Raw genomic sequence first — 15476 nt, 5'->3', positions numbered from 1 at the left:
AAGAAATTATTGATATAGTATTTATGTGTTTTCTTTCAGGTGAAATTGGAAGTGCTAATGTTTCAAAAGAATCTTTGCACCATACAGAGAAGAAAAAAGATGAAAGGAAGGAAATGATCGATCAAACACAAAATAATCTGCTTGTAAGCATGTAATTGCAAAAAAAGCTTGCAATAACTTTTATCAATACAGCATTCCTTTATAATTTCTAACTTGTTGTGAAGAGGTCTTTGCATTGCTAAAATTGCAATTTCTAAAGGGAAATGATGCATTGTTGGAATTCAAATTCTTATTTAACCATTGTTTATTTCTAGCTTGCATAAATTTTACTAGCAAATGATAAGAAAGCTGGTCATTGTATGAAGTTTTTACTGATCCAAATTGATTTGTGCATATTTAATGTTGAGAGTATTCTCAAACAGTGATCAACTAGTATTTTCTCTCAGAAGTTCCAGTAAGACTTACAAATGAACGCTGATACAATGCAGTTGATTGGAAAAACAGGGATACAAATGGTTTATTCTTTAGTAAAATTTTGGATTTATATATCAGGTCCCTTAAAACTTGTTCAAATAATGAACTGGTAAAGCTCAGTAAATATCTGGTTAGCCTATGCATATTTTTGCTTTGTTTTATTAACAAAGGAAAATTTAACACAGTCTCAGAAAACGCTGGAATCTGCTGCCCCAATATGGGAAAAGTCAAGCCCTTAACTGTGCTGTTTGTACTATTGATTTATGATTTTATCGTGGCTGTAGTTACAGCACCATTCAATAAGTTCACTAAAGTTTTATCATTTTCCTGGCTTTTTTTTGCCAACTCAACTGATAAATTAGTTTTCGTTGTTATTTTAGGGATGATAAAGTATCTTAATCTCATACAGGTGGAGCAGAGTTATACATTAGAAACAATGTTATTAGACCATGATTCACTAATGGAGAAGATGAGCAACTGGAATTTCCAAATTTTTGACCTTGTAAAAGAAATGGGAGATCAGTCTGGAAGGATCCTTAGCCAGGTTTGTTGTCTTTTATTATATGAGGGAGGGTTTGTAAAGCTGCTGTGTTTATATATTTTATTTAAACCATGAAGATGTTTTGCAGTCAACATATATATGAATGCTATCTTGACAAGTAGAAGTATGATTTCTTGTGTGCTCCATCTTGTAAACCATAAAAAGTGTTTTGTCTATAGACAACTTGTTCCAAATTTTCTGAATTTTGTTCTCAATGTAAAAGTAGGCTAGACTCACAGTGACTAGGTTTTGTCATAATATGCCATTTCCTGTGAAAAATTGTCTCCTGCTTTCAGAATTACTACCTTGTTTGTCAACCATTTCTTTTTTCTTTATTTCAGTAAAATATTTCTGCCAGCGCTACACCTGTGGGGGAAGAGAAGTGATCTTTTAGGCAGTCTTTTGCCTCTTGATCCTACAAACAATGGGATTTTTTTTTCCATGCTTCTTTCTGCATGTAGTATCCCTTTTATCTCTTTCTGACTTACTACTAAGCTCTTTCGTGCAGTTTCATGTTGTGCTGAAGCCAATCTACCGGCAAAGTATAATCCTGTTTGCTCTTTCCCAGCTTCTCTCATTTATCAATGTCACCTGGAAGCTTCTCTCTCTTTCTTTATAGTGGATTAGCAACCATGGAGCTATAGTAGAGCTGGATTTACTTCTGATCTGCCTACAAAATATTTCTATTGCCAGTATCTTAGTTTTCCACCCTGGAGTAGAATGCATGTAATTTTTGTTCAAGATCAGTGTTAGGAATAAGCAGCTGGAAGGAAACAAGTTAGAGACACTTTGGTGCAGTTGGAACCACAAGCCTGCACCTGTGCTGAAGTCAGGAAAAAACAATGGGGATAATTTCATTTTTGTCATTAGACACTGCATTTTCTTTCATAGCGCACAATATTCTGGGTATTGTTTTGAATCTTCAGTTAGCCTTGTTTGATCAAATGTTTTCAGGTCTTTTGTCACCTGACTTAGTTCAAGTGTTAAGGTAGAGACTAGAATGCCACAATCCACTTTTGAGTTTTTACAGCAGGATGCTAGTACTCTGTGATCCCCATTGGCTTCCATTCCATTTTTGTGCAGTCTAGGGGATAGTTGAAACCTCTAAGTACTTTAGTGTACAGGTTTTGACTCTACCAGGATCTGTGTATCACTTCTCCCTGATATTGTGTGCACATGTATGATTTCTCCTCCTCCCTCTCCCATCCTAGTCTTTTTGCCTGTTGTGCTGCAAGAATCTGAGACAAGTCTCACTTAACAGACAATTAAAAACTCAATTTTACCATCTATTTTAAGGTTCTGAGATTGGGTCTGTGAAAGGGGAATGGTTGGAACTGGTGGAAGGAGTGATGTCCCCTCATTTTGCTCTCCTGTTCCTTTGAGCACCTCCCACACTTCGGAGCCTCTGTTTGTCTCGCGTGTCTGGGACAAAAGTTGTAAAAATGAGCAGCAATCACTTGTTTTAAAACATTTTCTTAATATATGCAGCCTTGTGGGGAGATCAGGTGGTTCGCTAAGTTCTATATGTAAACCATAATATATGGTTTATATACATATATGGATGTTCTTAGTACATTTTTGAAATTTTTTTTCTTTTACCAACTACCTTTGTTAAAAACATCCAGAAGTGTCAAAACCAAACACAATGTTGAGACCTGGTTTTGTTGATTTGTTTGTTTGTTTGTTTTGGGTTTGTTAAGAGTGATGACTGCTGCCACAGTTAAGTAATTTGAATTTTTGAATAATAAGTCAGAATATAGATTTCTTCTTTTTAGGTCAGTAATGGAAAAAAGCATGAGTTACTTACCTGACAAAAAAAATTGAGAAATATTAAAAATAATCAGTTGTGCATAAATTTATCAGTTAGGAAAGAAAAGCTTTTATTATTATTCTGCATTGAGAGGATAATAAAAATCCACATTTTTGTGCTAAAAAAATAATTAAATATATCTTTATGACAGTAGCATTCCGATAATCTGTAGTGGAATTTCAGTAATTTCCATCTCTGTTGGCAAGAAAAATTTTAAAACACTAATATTTTTAAAGTTAAAAAAGCAGAATATGCCTAGGTATGTTTTTCAGACTAAACTTAATTTTAATATGTATTTAGGTAACTTATACCTTGTTTCAAGACACTGGCTTGTTTGAAATTTTCAAAATTCCATCTCAAGAGTTCATGAATTACTTCCGTGCACTAGAAAATGGCTACAGAGATATTCCCTGTAAGTACTATCCAACTACAATTGGGGTTTCTATATATCAGTGTATTTCCTTTACTGTGTGTATTTGTTTAATGTTTAATACAGAAGTAGTCAGTGTCTGAGCTTAGTACATTTTTATTGAATACACTTGACAGAATTTAGAACTGATTGAATGAACTGCAGGACAAAATGGGTGGACTCTAAAACTGAATTTGTTAATATGTTGGTTGAAAATAATCTTAAAGAATCTGACTGAGTAGTTGAATCAAACATACTGAATTTACTGGGAGAATATTTGTTGATTTAACAGAAATTTGGGTTAATTCCTTAGTAAAATAATAAGAAAATAGAGAATTTTGATGGTAATTATCCATCTTGCAGTCTAGGGCAGCCAAATTTATTGGAAAACAAAGCAAAAAACACACTTGCCCTGCACACCCTCCCACTCCCTCATGTCGTGGATGTTTGTCCAACTCAGGTGCTTGTAGGTATCAGGTTGCCAGCCACTCCAGTGACTTACCACATTGATTTAAAAGGTCACTTAATCCCTTCCTGACTCCTAGGTAGGGTAAGGTGTGCATAGACAATGTTTGATGTTCATCTAACTTGCTTCCTAAAATTGTTTGGTGATACACAGAGCCTCTACTAACGATTTCAATTCAAATTTTCCTTTAATTTATATTAAAATCTCACATGCATTTGGTACATTAGATTTTTTTTTCTTCCTTTTGATTATATTTCACATAATGTTTTTATTATATCTTGCTAATTTTCAGACCACAATCGTATACATGCCACGGATGTTCTCCATGCAGTGTGGTATCTGACAACACGGCCCATTCCTGGATTTCAGCAAATTCACAATGAGCATATAATGGAAAATGAAATGGGTATGTATTCACCTAGGTTATTTTTCTGTTTTGCTGGAGAATGTTTCAGTGAAACTATAATAGGTAAACCAAATTACTCTGGAAGAAAATAATTAATCTTATCACTGATTTTTTTTTTTGTATTTTAGTATAAAACTGTAGAAAAATCACAAAATTAGCACACACCGTTCAGAAATATCATGCACTTGACTTTTAGAAAAATTATTAGATGAGTAATGGTTAGTTTGTTAGCCAAGAGTACTGGTTCACTTAATAAATTTTCTGTGTTGAATGAAACCTCTGTACTCTGCCACAGTTAGGGTATTTTTAGCATTTGAAATACATTAGACTAATATTTCTTAACTTTATTGGAAAGTTAAATAGACTAAAGAAAAGGTACCAAAGTATTTAACTTAATTGAAGTTCTCCTTAATGGCTTTATTGTAAAAATGACTATTTTTGAATTCTGTATTAGGTATCACATGCAGACTTTCAGGCATTACATGACTATCCTAACAATAACTGCATAAAAGAATCCTAGAAAGAGAAATAAAGACTCCAAATTCAGATCTTGTGTGAAGTTACTTCCAATGAACCTTGCTTTTGTGTTGTCTCTGACTTTGTGGAACTAACTTTTAAATATAAATTTGTAGCTTTTACTGAAATGTATCCTGTAAGTAAACTATTTTAAACATAGACTTTCATAGAAAATTGTTTCTATTTCAGAAAAATGAAATGAGGAAATCAGGCACACTCTGTTTTATATGTGCAGTAAAAAGAGACAATATGCAAGTCATGGCTTTTAAAGGGCTGGAATTTTAAGAAGTAAATTGTGAACTGTACAGAATATGTTATTTCTCCCTTACTAATTAGCCCTTCTGCAGTCACCTTTCTTTTTTCCCAGGTTGTCCATATCCAGTGATTGCACCCTATTGCCTTTTCTAAGTGTTAAATTTGTTGGGACTGGACACTTGACTGGAAGAAAGTAAAGTGGCGAAAATCCTTTTGTTCTCTTTTACAAAAAAAGTAAAATTAGAATAAGAAATTATAGTCTTATTGAAACTCTTCCAGTCTAAATGTTACTAGGATTTTTAATCCTTGCTTACTCTAGTAAGGCAAAAGTGTTCCTTTTTTATTTTGCGCTGATGAAATAAGAGCTACTGTTTTTTTTCTTTTTTCTTTCCTTTTTTTTTTTTTAAAGTAGTGACTTTGTAAATGAGAAACTGTGAATCTCTTATTGTGCAAATATTTTTAACTTAATGCCCTTAGTTCCTTTTGCAGTAGTTTCTGCTGTCCCCCAAGCTTTTCCTACAGGCCTGCAAGTTCAAGATATGGGCAAATTATAGAAATACTAGGGGATCTTAGTATTATATATATGTATAGAAATACTAAGGGATCTGTTTGATCTTTTCTTGGTTGGAGGTAAACTGTAGAATGCTCTGTTAGTGCTGTCATTTTAAGAAGGCAATGAAATTCCAGGTGTGCCTGACAGCTGGAGTTCTTTAGCAGCACAACAATAAGGGGAAGGCAAAAATATGACCCTAACAGTAATGTGTAACCATAGGTACCCATGTGGATTTTCCAAGATCTGTAGTTTGGACTTTGAGATGTACACTTTTGCTAGTTTTTACCCCTTCTCTTCATTCCCTTCCATGGAACACATACCTACAAGTGCATTTTAATAACAAAAATCTTGGATCGTTATTGTTGTTTTCTAATCTAAACAACAACTGTACTGCAGTCAAGAGACATGGTCTAGAGGATCAGTGTCCCTTGTTCCACTAGATTGCCTTTTGTGCTTGCTGGAACATTCCTCTGAAACAGCTTTTTCTGCAGCACAAGTGTAGCTGAAAAAGAAGTGGCTTCCTCTCATGACTTCTAAGGCACTGCACAGTTTTGAGGACCAAGGCAAATCTCTCCTTGATGAATTTGCAACTTTTCTTCAAAATAGTTGGTTTATCTATAAACAATAGTAAGACTTTCTCTTTTTCAAAATATAAGTCTTTCTCTGCCAATTATTCAGCTCCTTAATTACAAGGATAACCATACTATGTTCACAATAGTGTCTGGTTGAGTAATTTAAAATGTATTACAAATGAAATACTGTTCTAAAAAATATTTTATTTTTGTACTTTCAATTTTTTTTAGAGGAAGCCAGTGGTATTGCCCCTGCTCAAGTCAGCTATATTTCTTCAAAAAGTTGTCCTATTGCTGATGACAGTTATGGTTGTTTGGCATCAAACATTCCTGCTTTGGAATTGATGGCTTTATATGTAGCGGCTGCCATGCACGATTATGATCATCCTGGTCGTACAAATGCTTTTCTAGTGGCCACAAATGCACCTCAGGTAAGACATTCTTTAACCAGAAAATTATTTGACTGTGTCTGAAATCAGAATAAAGAAAATTTTTCTCTTCTGTATGCCTACTGTAGCCTGTTTAGGATCATCTGCCCAATTTAAGAAATTGAGAAATTAATTTGAACTGTACTTGTGTAATGTTTTTATTTTTCTTCCCTGACAAATTCTGATGTGTTTTGTACCTATTGGTTGTGTATGCATGTAAAAACAATTTCCAATTTACTAAATTGGAAATAAATCAATGCAGGTTTGAGTAGGGGATTATTTCATAAAGAACTGGCCCTAGGACTGTCTCAGCAGCTAATTCATGGATATCTTGCATTTTGGGAATCCTCTGAAATCTAATGTTATCTGCAATTACTGTGAATTAGGTTCCTCTAATAATCCAATTAACTGCAGCACCTAATAAGAGAATTGGGATTGTTCAGCCTAGAGAAGANATGCCCTTAGTTCCTTTTGCAGTAGTTTCTGCTGTCCCCCAAGCTTTTCCTATAGGCCTGCAAGTTCAAGATATGGGCAAATTATAGAAATACTAAGGGAGATGCTGTTTGATCTTTTTTTGGTTGGAGGCAAACTGTAGAATGCTCTGTTAGTGCTGTCATTTTAAGAAGGCAATGAAATTCCAGGTGTGCCTGACAGCTGGAGTTCTTTAGCAGCACAACAATAAGGGGAAGGCAAAAATATGACCCTAACAGTAATGTGGAACCATAGGTACCCATGTGGATTTTCCAAGATCTGTAGTTTGGACTTTGAGATGTACACTTTTGCTAGTTTTTACCCCTTCTCTTCATTCCCTTCCATGGAACACATACCTACAAGTGCATTTTAATAACAAAAATCTTGGATCGTTATTGTTGTTTTCTAATCTAAACAACAACTGTACTGCAGTCAAGAGACATGGTCTAGAGGATCAGTGTCCCTTGTTCCACTAGATTGCCTTTTGTGCTTGCTGGAACATTCCTCTGAAACAGCTTTTTCTGCAGCACAAGTGTAGCTGAAAAAGAAGTGGCTTCCTCTCATGACTTCTAAGGCACTGCACAGTTTTGAGGACCAAGGCAAATCTCTCCTTGATGAATTTGCAACTTTTCTTCAAAATAGTTGGTTTATCTATAAACAATAGTAAGACTTTCTCTTTTTCAAAATATAAGTCTTTCTCTGCCAATTATTCAGCTCCTTAATTACAAGGATAACCATACTATGTTCACAATAGTGTCTGGTTGAGTAATTTAAAATGTATTACAAATGAAATACTGTTCTAAAAAATATTTTATTTTTGTACTTTCAATTTTTTTTAGAGGAAGCCAGTGGTATTGCCCCTGCTCAAGTCAGCTATATTTCTTCAAAAAGTTGTCCTATTGCTGATGACAGTTATGGTTGTTTGGCATCAAACATTCCTGCTTTGGAATTGATGGCTTTATATGTAGCGGCTGCCATGCACGATTATGATCATCCTGGTCGTACAAATGCTTTTCTAGTGGCCACAAATGCACCTCAGGTAAGACATTCTTTAACCAGAAAATTATTTGACTGTGTCTGAAATCAGAATAAAGAAAATTTTTCTCTTCTGTATGCCTACTGTAGCCTGTTTAGGATCATCTGCCCAATTTAAGAAATTGAGAAATTAATTTGAACTGTACTTGTGTAATGTTTTTATTTTTCTTCCCTGACAAATTCTGATGTGTTTTGTACCTATTGGTTGTGTATGCATGTAAAAACAATTTCCAATTTACTAAATTGGAAATAAATCAATGCAGGTTTGAGTAGGGGATTATTTCATAAAGAACTGGCCCTAGGACTGTCTCAGCAGCTAATTCATGGATATCTTGCATTTTGGGAATCCTCTGAAATCTAATGTTATCTGCAATTACTGTGAATTAGGTTCCTCTAATAATCCAATTAACTGCAGCACCTAATAAGAGAATTGGGATTGTTCAGCCTAGAGAAGAAAAGGCTCTGGGGTGACCTAATTGTGGCCTTCCAGTACCTGAAGAGGCCTACAAGAAAGATGGAGAAGGACTGTTTAAAAGAGCATGTAGTGGCAGGAAAAGGGGGAATGGCTTCAAACTGACATTGGGTTTAGACTCGATATTGGGAGGAAGTTCTTCACTGTGAAAGTGGTGAGGCACTGGAACAGGTCATGCCATCCCTGGCAGTGTTCAAGGCCAGGTTGGATGGGACTCTGAGCAATCTGAGGAAGATGCTATGCACTTCAGGGTCTAAAAGGCAAAGACAAGAAGAAAGGAAAATAAAGCTGAATGAAACAGCAAATAAAAAATCGGGGTAGGGCAGGGAAGAATTGGAACGAAGAGCATTGAGGAAAAGATGCCTAAGGTGCATGGTGACATATTTTTATCTCAAGGGTGGAATATTGTCTGAGGAAGAATATTTATGATGGCTATTTGGATGTATTTTTATAAGTTAGAGACAAGAAACTTATAGTAACCACAACATCTACAACACTAAATCAGAAACCGACGTGACTTGTCAGCAGATAGAGACTTTAAAATGTAATTTTCAGTAAGTTTTTAGTAATTTCTTATGCAAAAAGAGTTTAGGATATTGGCAGTTAAGTATTTCTGTAGAAAACAGTATACAATGAAGAACAATAATAAACAACACAGACATTCATCTTCAGTTTTCAAAGATATAAACATTCATTTTGTTCATGCTTTCTGAAGTTTTTCAAAGACTTTTTTTAGGTTCTATCTAATTTATATTCAATTAATTAATTTCTAGGCTGTTTCATATAAACATGGAAGTTGTGAGTAAAATCTATTACTGTTTTAATATTTTAGTTAACTCATTTACAGTTAAAATGTATGCATCAGTATTAAACATAGCACTTTGAAAACTAGTGATAACCATTTCCCATTAACAACAGTTCTTATATGCTTTGGAGTTCTTTTTGTGTTTGGTTGTTTGTTAGTTTTTGTGGTTTGGGGGTTTTTTTGAAAGAAGACTGGAATTAAGAGCAATTAAAGGGATATACTTAGATCTTTCTTTGGTCCACATACGCACATTCCAAAGTCTACATTTTAAGTGGTTTGTATATGTGTGCCTACAGTCTGAATGTAGCTGGCACCAAGATATTGTTAAGGGCTTGTAAAGAAGGAAAAAACTTTGGTAACTGTTTGGTTTGGTTTTTTTCCCTCATCTGCCAGTTTTGTGTCACTTTAACCCTAAAATTAGAAGGTAAAACATAATTTCCAATTTTTTGTTTTGTTTTGTTTCACCTAAGACTTGTTTCTAACTAGCCCTTAAACTTCAAAATATTTAATTATAACTTTAAAACTTGACTTTGTCATTTACGATCCTCTGGGTTTTTTGTTTGTTTCTTTGTTTTTCCGTAGGCTGTTCTCTACAATGACAGATCAGTCTTAGAAAATCACCACGCTGCTTCTGCCTGGAATCTTTTCTTATCACGACCAGAATACAACTTTTTATCAAATCTTGATCACGTAGAATTCAAGCGTTTTCGCTTCTTAGTGATTGAAGCAATCCTTGCCACAGATCTAAAGAAGCATTTTGATTTCCTTGCAGAATTTAATGCCAAGGTTTGTTACATTTCAGCATCTGCACTGATCTGGTCCTGATATACTCATGTTATCACTGCTTCTCGGTAGTTGTTAGCTGTAATAACTTGCATTTAAGTTTTATAATATTTGAATTTAAGTTATTAAAATGCAAATAGAGTATTTCCTTTGTACAAGTCAATTGTAGATTGTTTGTAGATTGCCTAATAAACCTAGCAGGTGTGACATAGGGGTTTACAGGAGACCCTAATCATGTCTCACACTTCCATCTTCTGAGAGATAATAAAGAACCTTTTTTTTCTTTTCCTATATAAGACAAAAAGTGATACAGAAAAACCATTGCAAGTCTCTGTTGTACAGAACCTGAAAGAAACCAAAACCAAACCCACTGATGAATAGTTTTAATTTAATTTTTAAAAATGTATGTTCTTAATCCAGGTCAATGATATCAACAGTAATGGTATAGAATGGAGCAATGAAAACGATCGACTACTGGCCTGTCAAATATGCATCAAACTGGCAGATATTAATGGCCCAGCCAAAATTAGAGAGCTGCATCTGAAGTGGACAGAAGGCATCGTTAATGAATTTTATGAACAGGTGGGTGTGGAAAGGGTAATCCACTCTTTTTTTAATGATTCTTTGCTTTACCAATGGCTTAACTAAATTAAGCAAAATATCTTGTGTTAAATTTTCAGGTAAGATATTTCCATCTTCTCATTCGGAATAGTAAAAATTTTATTTTTTGTAGGTAGCTTACGTACATAATCTTTCAGTTTCTATTAACTGTTTTACAAAGCAAGTTCCTGGCCAATATAGTCCCTTTTTCAGATATTAGGGGTTGTTTTGGAGGGGAGGGGTTCTTTTCATAGGATAATGCTGACAAACCAAAATTAATTCTTCCTCTGTGGGAAGTAAAGTTTCCAGGTCAGAGAATATGTACAAAATCCATAAGACTGGAAATATATATTCAGCTAACTATTAGTGCAAAGACAGAGGATATTTCAAAACTTTGAAAATGAAATATTAAGAATATACATGAGTAACTAGCAGTATTAAAATGTGTATAACAATTTTAAAAAGGAACTTTGATAAGTAATCCTATCAAGATTAAGTGGAAAAAGTCTGAAAATTTGCTGCCTATTTTTATATTAAGAACTTCTATAAGTCCCCCAAAATATATTCTATATTCTCCGTTATTTTTCTCTAGTCACCTTCCCGAGAAGCTAACTATTTATGAGGCAACAATCAGGGACTGAAAAATATTTTTTCAAACTAGGAAGATAAAAATAAACAATAAAAGTCCTTTGGAGATTTAGGTAATAGCAATAATAATCTGAAGTGTTTACACTTACTGTAAGACTTTAGTATTCTAAATTGCTCCTTTATGAAACAAACTTTTTCTTATAAAACTGTCAGGTCCATGGAAGTGCTGAAATAGATGATTATAACTCAGATTTTTCTATGAACAACTGTTCAATTTTTTTTCTTCTCCAGTTTATAAAAAGGGAAGAAAACTGCCCTGTAAATGCAGAGGAATAACAGGCACAATATCCAACCTAAACCTCCCCTGACTCCACGCTGTTTCCTCAGGTCCCATCACTGGCCACCAAAGAGAAGAGATCAGTGCCTGCCCTCCTCTTCCCCTTATAAGGAAGCTGTAGACTGTAGTTCCTTGGTTCCTTAACAGTAATTTTTAAAATAAAAATTTAAAGTTAATTTTGTGAGAAATTCTGATAATTTTTTTCACTTCTTTTTCAGGGTGATGAGGAAGCAAGTCTTGGATTACCTATAAGCCCCTTCATGGATCGTTCTTCTCCACAGCTTGCAAAGCTGCAAGAATCTTTCATCACTCATATAGTTGGTCCCCTTTGTAACTCCTACAATGCAGCTGGGTTGCTTCCAGGGCAGTGGGTTGATGAAGAGGAGGAGGATACAGAAAGTACTGAAGATGATGATGGTGCACAGTTAGAGAGTGATGATGAAGAAATGGAAGATGATCTTATTTTAAGTAAGTTTCTGTATTTCAATTGGTGCATAGTTGTCATTTAATAGATTCAGATCAGCAATGCCAGTTGAAACTGAGTAGTGCAAATTTTGTAGGTTTTTCTATTTTGCTGCTTCATAAATTTTACTCTTTCAATAAAATTTTTGTTACTACCAGAAGACTTGCAACTTGAAACAGAAACTCATTGATGTCCTTTGCCATGCCACTATTTAAATACTCATAATAAGCATTCATATGTCTTGTTCAAACTTACATCTCTTCTGCAATGTGCCTTTGGTTTTCTGTGTGTAAAATACAATTGCTTTGAATGTCAAACAATCAAATATGCTTATAATTTTGCAGAAGTTCAAAGAAAAAAAGGTAGACGAATATTTTGCCAGCTAATACACCATCTCAGTGAAAATCACAAAATATGGAAGAAAGTCATTGAAGAGGAAGAAAAAAACAAAACCGAAGGAGCTAAACTGCTGACTGAAATCTCATCTTTACCTCAAGCAGACGAAATTCAGGTTATTGAGGAAGCTGATGAAGATGATGAACGACAACTAGGAGAAGACAAGACATGCTAAGAAAACTCCAGTGGTGTCCAGTATGATGACAGCCTACATTTTTTCCACTGTGCTGACTTTAGCCTGACACAGTTTGCATAAAATTGAAAGGCCTTAATACTGTGAGAGGATTCTTTTTACTCTAGTGGAATCCCACTCCTATGCACTTTCGCCACACAGAATATGAAACTTTATTCAGAGATTGAATATTGTATACCCTGATGCAAAGTTCTTTATGCCTTAGTTGGTATAAAATATCCTGATATAATGCTGCCTTGCTGAATATGGAACTCTTCTTTTCCCTGAGGTACCTGCAGTTTTTAAAAACATTCAGTGACTTCAATTACCAAAGTGGCAAGAACTTTTCACTAACCAGGAAACGCAGGATGAATCCTAATATTGTCTTGAGTTGCTTATTTCATGTTGTTTTTGAACATGAATGAGAAAAGGTCTGTGCCTATATGAAAACTATGTTACTGTTGCAGTGCAAGCCTGTTGTGGGGTGTCTACTTAGTGCAGTAGTGTGCTTAATGTAGTCATCTCAGAGCAACTGTTCAAGGACTGTGACATAAATGCTGAATTCTGATATTTGTGGTTTAAAATAAGAAAAGAAGATCCAGGTGCATCTATTTCTGATGCTTTTTATTATTGTGCATAATCTGATGTTTTATTTTTGCAGAAAATATTCAGGTTTGCAGTGGATGTTCATGATAATTCATTGAATACAAGGCCATTATCATCTGTTGCCTTGCTGTTTTGTGGTAGAACATTAAAAACCTGTTCCGCTACTTAAATTATGAAGGAATTTTATTCTTTTAGTCAGAAGTCATGTTATATTTCCTGCCCTTACTCAGGTTCACGTTTAAAAACAAGTCAACTGCATCATAGATTTTTGTCTTGCACCGATTTCCAATATTAAATTTTAAGGAAATAAGATCGTATCTCATTTATTATTTGTATGTAAATCTTTAGGAGAATTAAAGAGGGTTTTTTTTTAAAAAAAAAAAGAGACATTAACTACTGTTTCAAAATGGCTATTTTAATTTGCCCCACATCTTTTCTTCCATCACAGACACAGCTTATATCCCCTTCAAATTTGATGTACATCCTGAAATACACATATGGAAACCAGAATGTGAAAATTTTGTGTAAAGTTTTGAAAACAACACGGTACTGTTTTACATTTTAGATTGTTGAGTTTTAAAGTAGGAAACTTAGACATTCCACACAAATGTATTATTAGGAACACTACCATTGTAGGTCTAATTTGAAAACAAACAAACAATAGAAGGCATAAATTTAGGCTATAAGTAAGTAAGCAAACCACAAATAAACCTAGTTTTAAAAGTGCACCTTTTAGTACTAAACATTTATATGCTGTGTAGTTGAATTCAATAAAAATCAAATGCACGTGTGTGCCATTGCTAAATGTATCTTAGCAATTTGTGTTTACATTTACATCAGTTGACTTGAAAAAAAAAAGGTAACATTTCTAAGATAACCTTGAGTACATTGTATTACACTATTTTACACAAATTTTTATTCTGCTCTTTGATTGGCCAGTTTAAATCAATGAAAGGGGTTTTTTCCATTTTTCACTAATAAGCTTTTTGTTGATCCACTTAAAAGACCACTGAATCATGCTTTGCTATTTTATATCTTCAGTGCAAAATCCCCCTTTACTGCCATTATTACTATCACTGCATTTTTTTTTTTTTTGTAACATGAGCAGTGTTAAAAACAGATATTTCTGTCATTAATAAAATGTTGCACTATTGAAGCTGGCACTTATTGATCATACAGTTGTATGTCTCTTGGTCATATATTTTCCTAACAGATAATGTGAAGACTACAGAAACTCTACTTCTTTCAGGTATGCTGTGTTCTCAGCATTTTGCATTTAGCCTGTGTGCTTGTAGATATAAAATATCATTTTAATACTGTTTAGTATCATCTTGCTTTACCTAAAAACATGATACAAATTAGTTTGTCTAAAGTCACTATTCTATTATTTGACATGGTAGGTTTCCATTTTTAGTTTCCCTTTAAAAATTATTATTAAAAAAATAACAAAATAATAAGAAGGTAAACGTAACACTTTATTTTTTACTAAAGCACTGGCAGCATTTATATCTTGTGAAACCTTTCCCAGCAACTTTATCTCAGATTTCCCTTAAACTCTGTAGAAATACTGAAGCAATTTTAAAATTCAGTAAGAAGTAGCAAACCTCAGTGCTTTTCCAATTAGATATTTTCAAGTTACATAAGCTTGATTCAAAGATATTTTTAATTATGAATGTATTCAAAATTCACCTTAAAATGTCTGTTATTTATGTATGCATAGTGTGGGACTAATTATTACTCTAAGAGGAAGGGGAAAAGAAAGTACCAATGTCAGCAAAGGTTGGTTCAGGGCATGTTTGCAGAAGTGGATGTAACTTTAACTGAAGGTGTCTTAATCTTTCAAAAATGGTAATGGAAGGGTGTTTGAATGTTGACTGAGCTGTTGTCAAAAAGAACATCTCTCCGTGTAAGTTCCTACTCTTATTCTGGTAGGAACCCACTGAGAAATTGCAACCAAATTAAATCTGTGATCACACTTCAATTCACGGTAACGAAGAACACACTGAATAACACACTTTAAACACTTTCTAATGAAACATTGCTTTTTCTTTGTTCAAGAAGTGGACCAAATTAGCCTACACTGAAGTTATGTTGATGCAGCAGATACACGTTTTATGCATAATATTTTCAGGTTTAAGTTGAGTCTCCCATCTCCCCATTGCTTTCTTTTACAATGTATGTCAGATTACTTGCTCCCATGCATACAGTGCATACAGAACTAGACTACAAAGTTTTCGATAAGGACAAAATTCTCCTTGTGTTTCTGGAGACCTCTGGATATTATGGAGGTACTAAACCATCAGAATGAATTACCTGGA

At 34.2% G+C, this 15476-nt stretch overlaps 1 protein-coding gene across 1 annotated transcript in view; it reads left to right on the top strand.

The window, feature by feature from the left end:
• The window catches only part of PDE3B (phosphodiesterase 3B), an 87796-nt gene extending 73462 nt beyond the window's left edge, over positions 1-14334 (top strand). Inside the window, exons 8-16 of the mRNA XM_017810986.1 lie at positions 40-143; positions 884-1018; positions 3126-3237; positions 3993-4106; positions 6234-6433; positions 9796-9999; positions 10417-10578; positions 11740-11989; positions 12329-14334. Coding sequence (XP_017666475.1) covers positions 40-143; positions 884-1018; positions 3126-3237; positions 3993-4106; positions 6234-6433; positions 9796-9999; positions 10417-10578; positions 11740-11989; positions 12329-12555 — 1508 coding nt within the window. The 3' untranslated portion in view covers positions 12556-14334. The remainder of the gene's footprint in view (positions 1-39; positions 144-883; positions 1019-3125; positions 3238-3992; positions 4107-6233; positions 6434-9795; positions 10000-10416; positions 10579-11739; positions 11990-12328) is intronic.
• Positions 14335-15476: the final 1142 nt, after the last annotated feature.

The sequence above is a fragment of the Lepidothrix coronata genome, unplaced genomic scaffold, assembly GCF_001604755.1.
Source record: "Lepidothrix coronata isolate B3197 unplaced genomic scaffold, Lepidothrix_coronata-1.0 Scaffold1, whole genome shotgun sequence".
Taxonomy (NCBI): domain Eukaryota; kingdom Metazoa; phylum Chordata; class Aves; order Passeriformes; family Pipridae; genus Lepidothrix; species Lepidothrix coronata.
The sequence above is the reverse complement of the archived record's forward strand: the minus strand, read 5'-3'. Positions and strand labels throughout refer to the sequence as shown.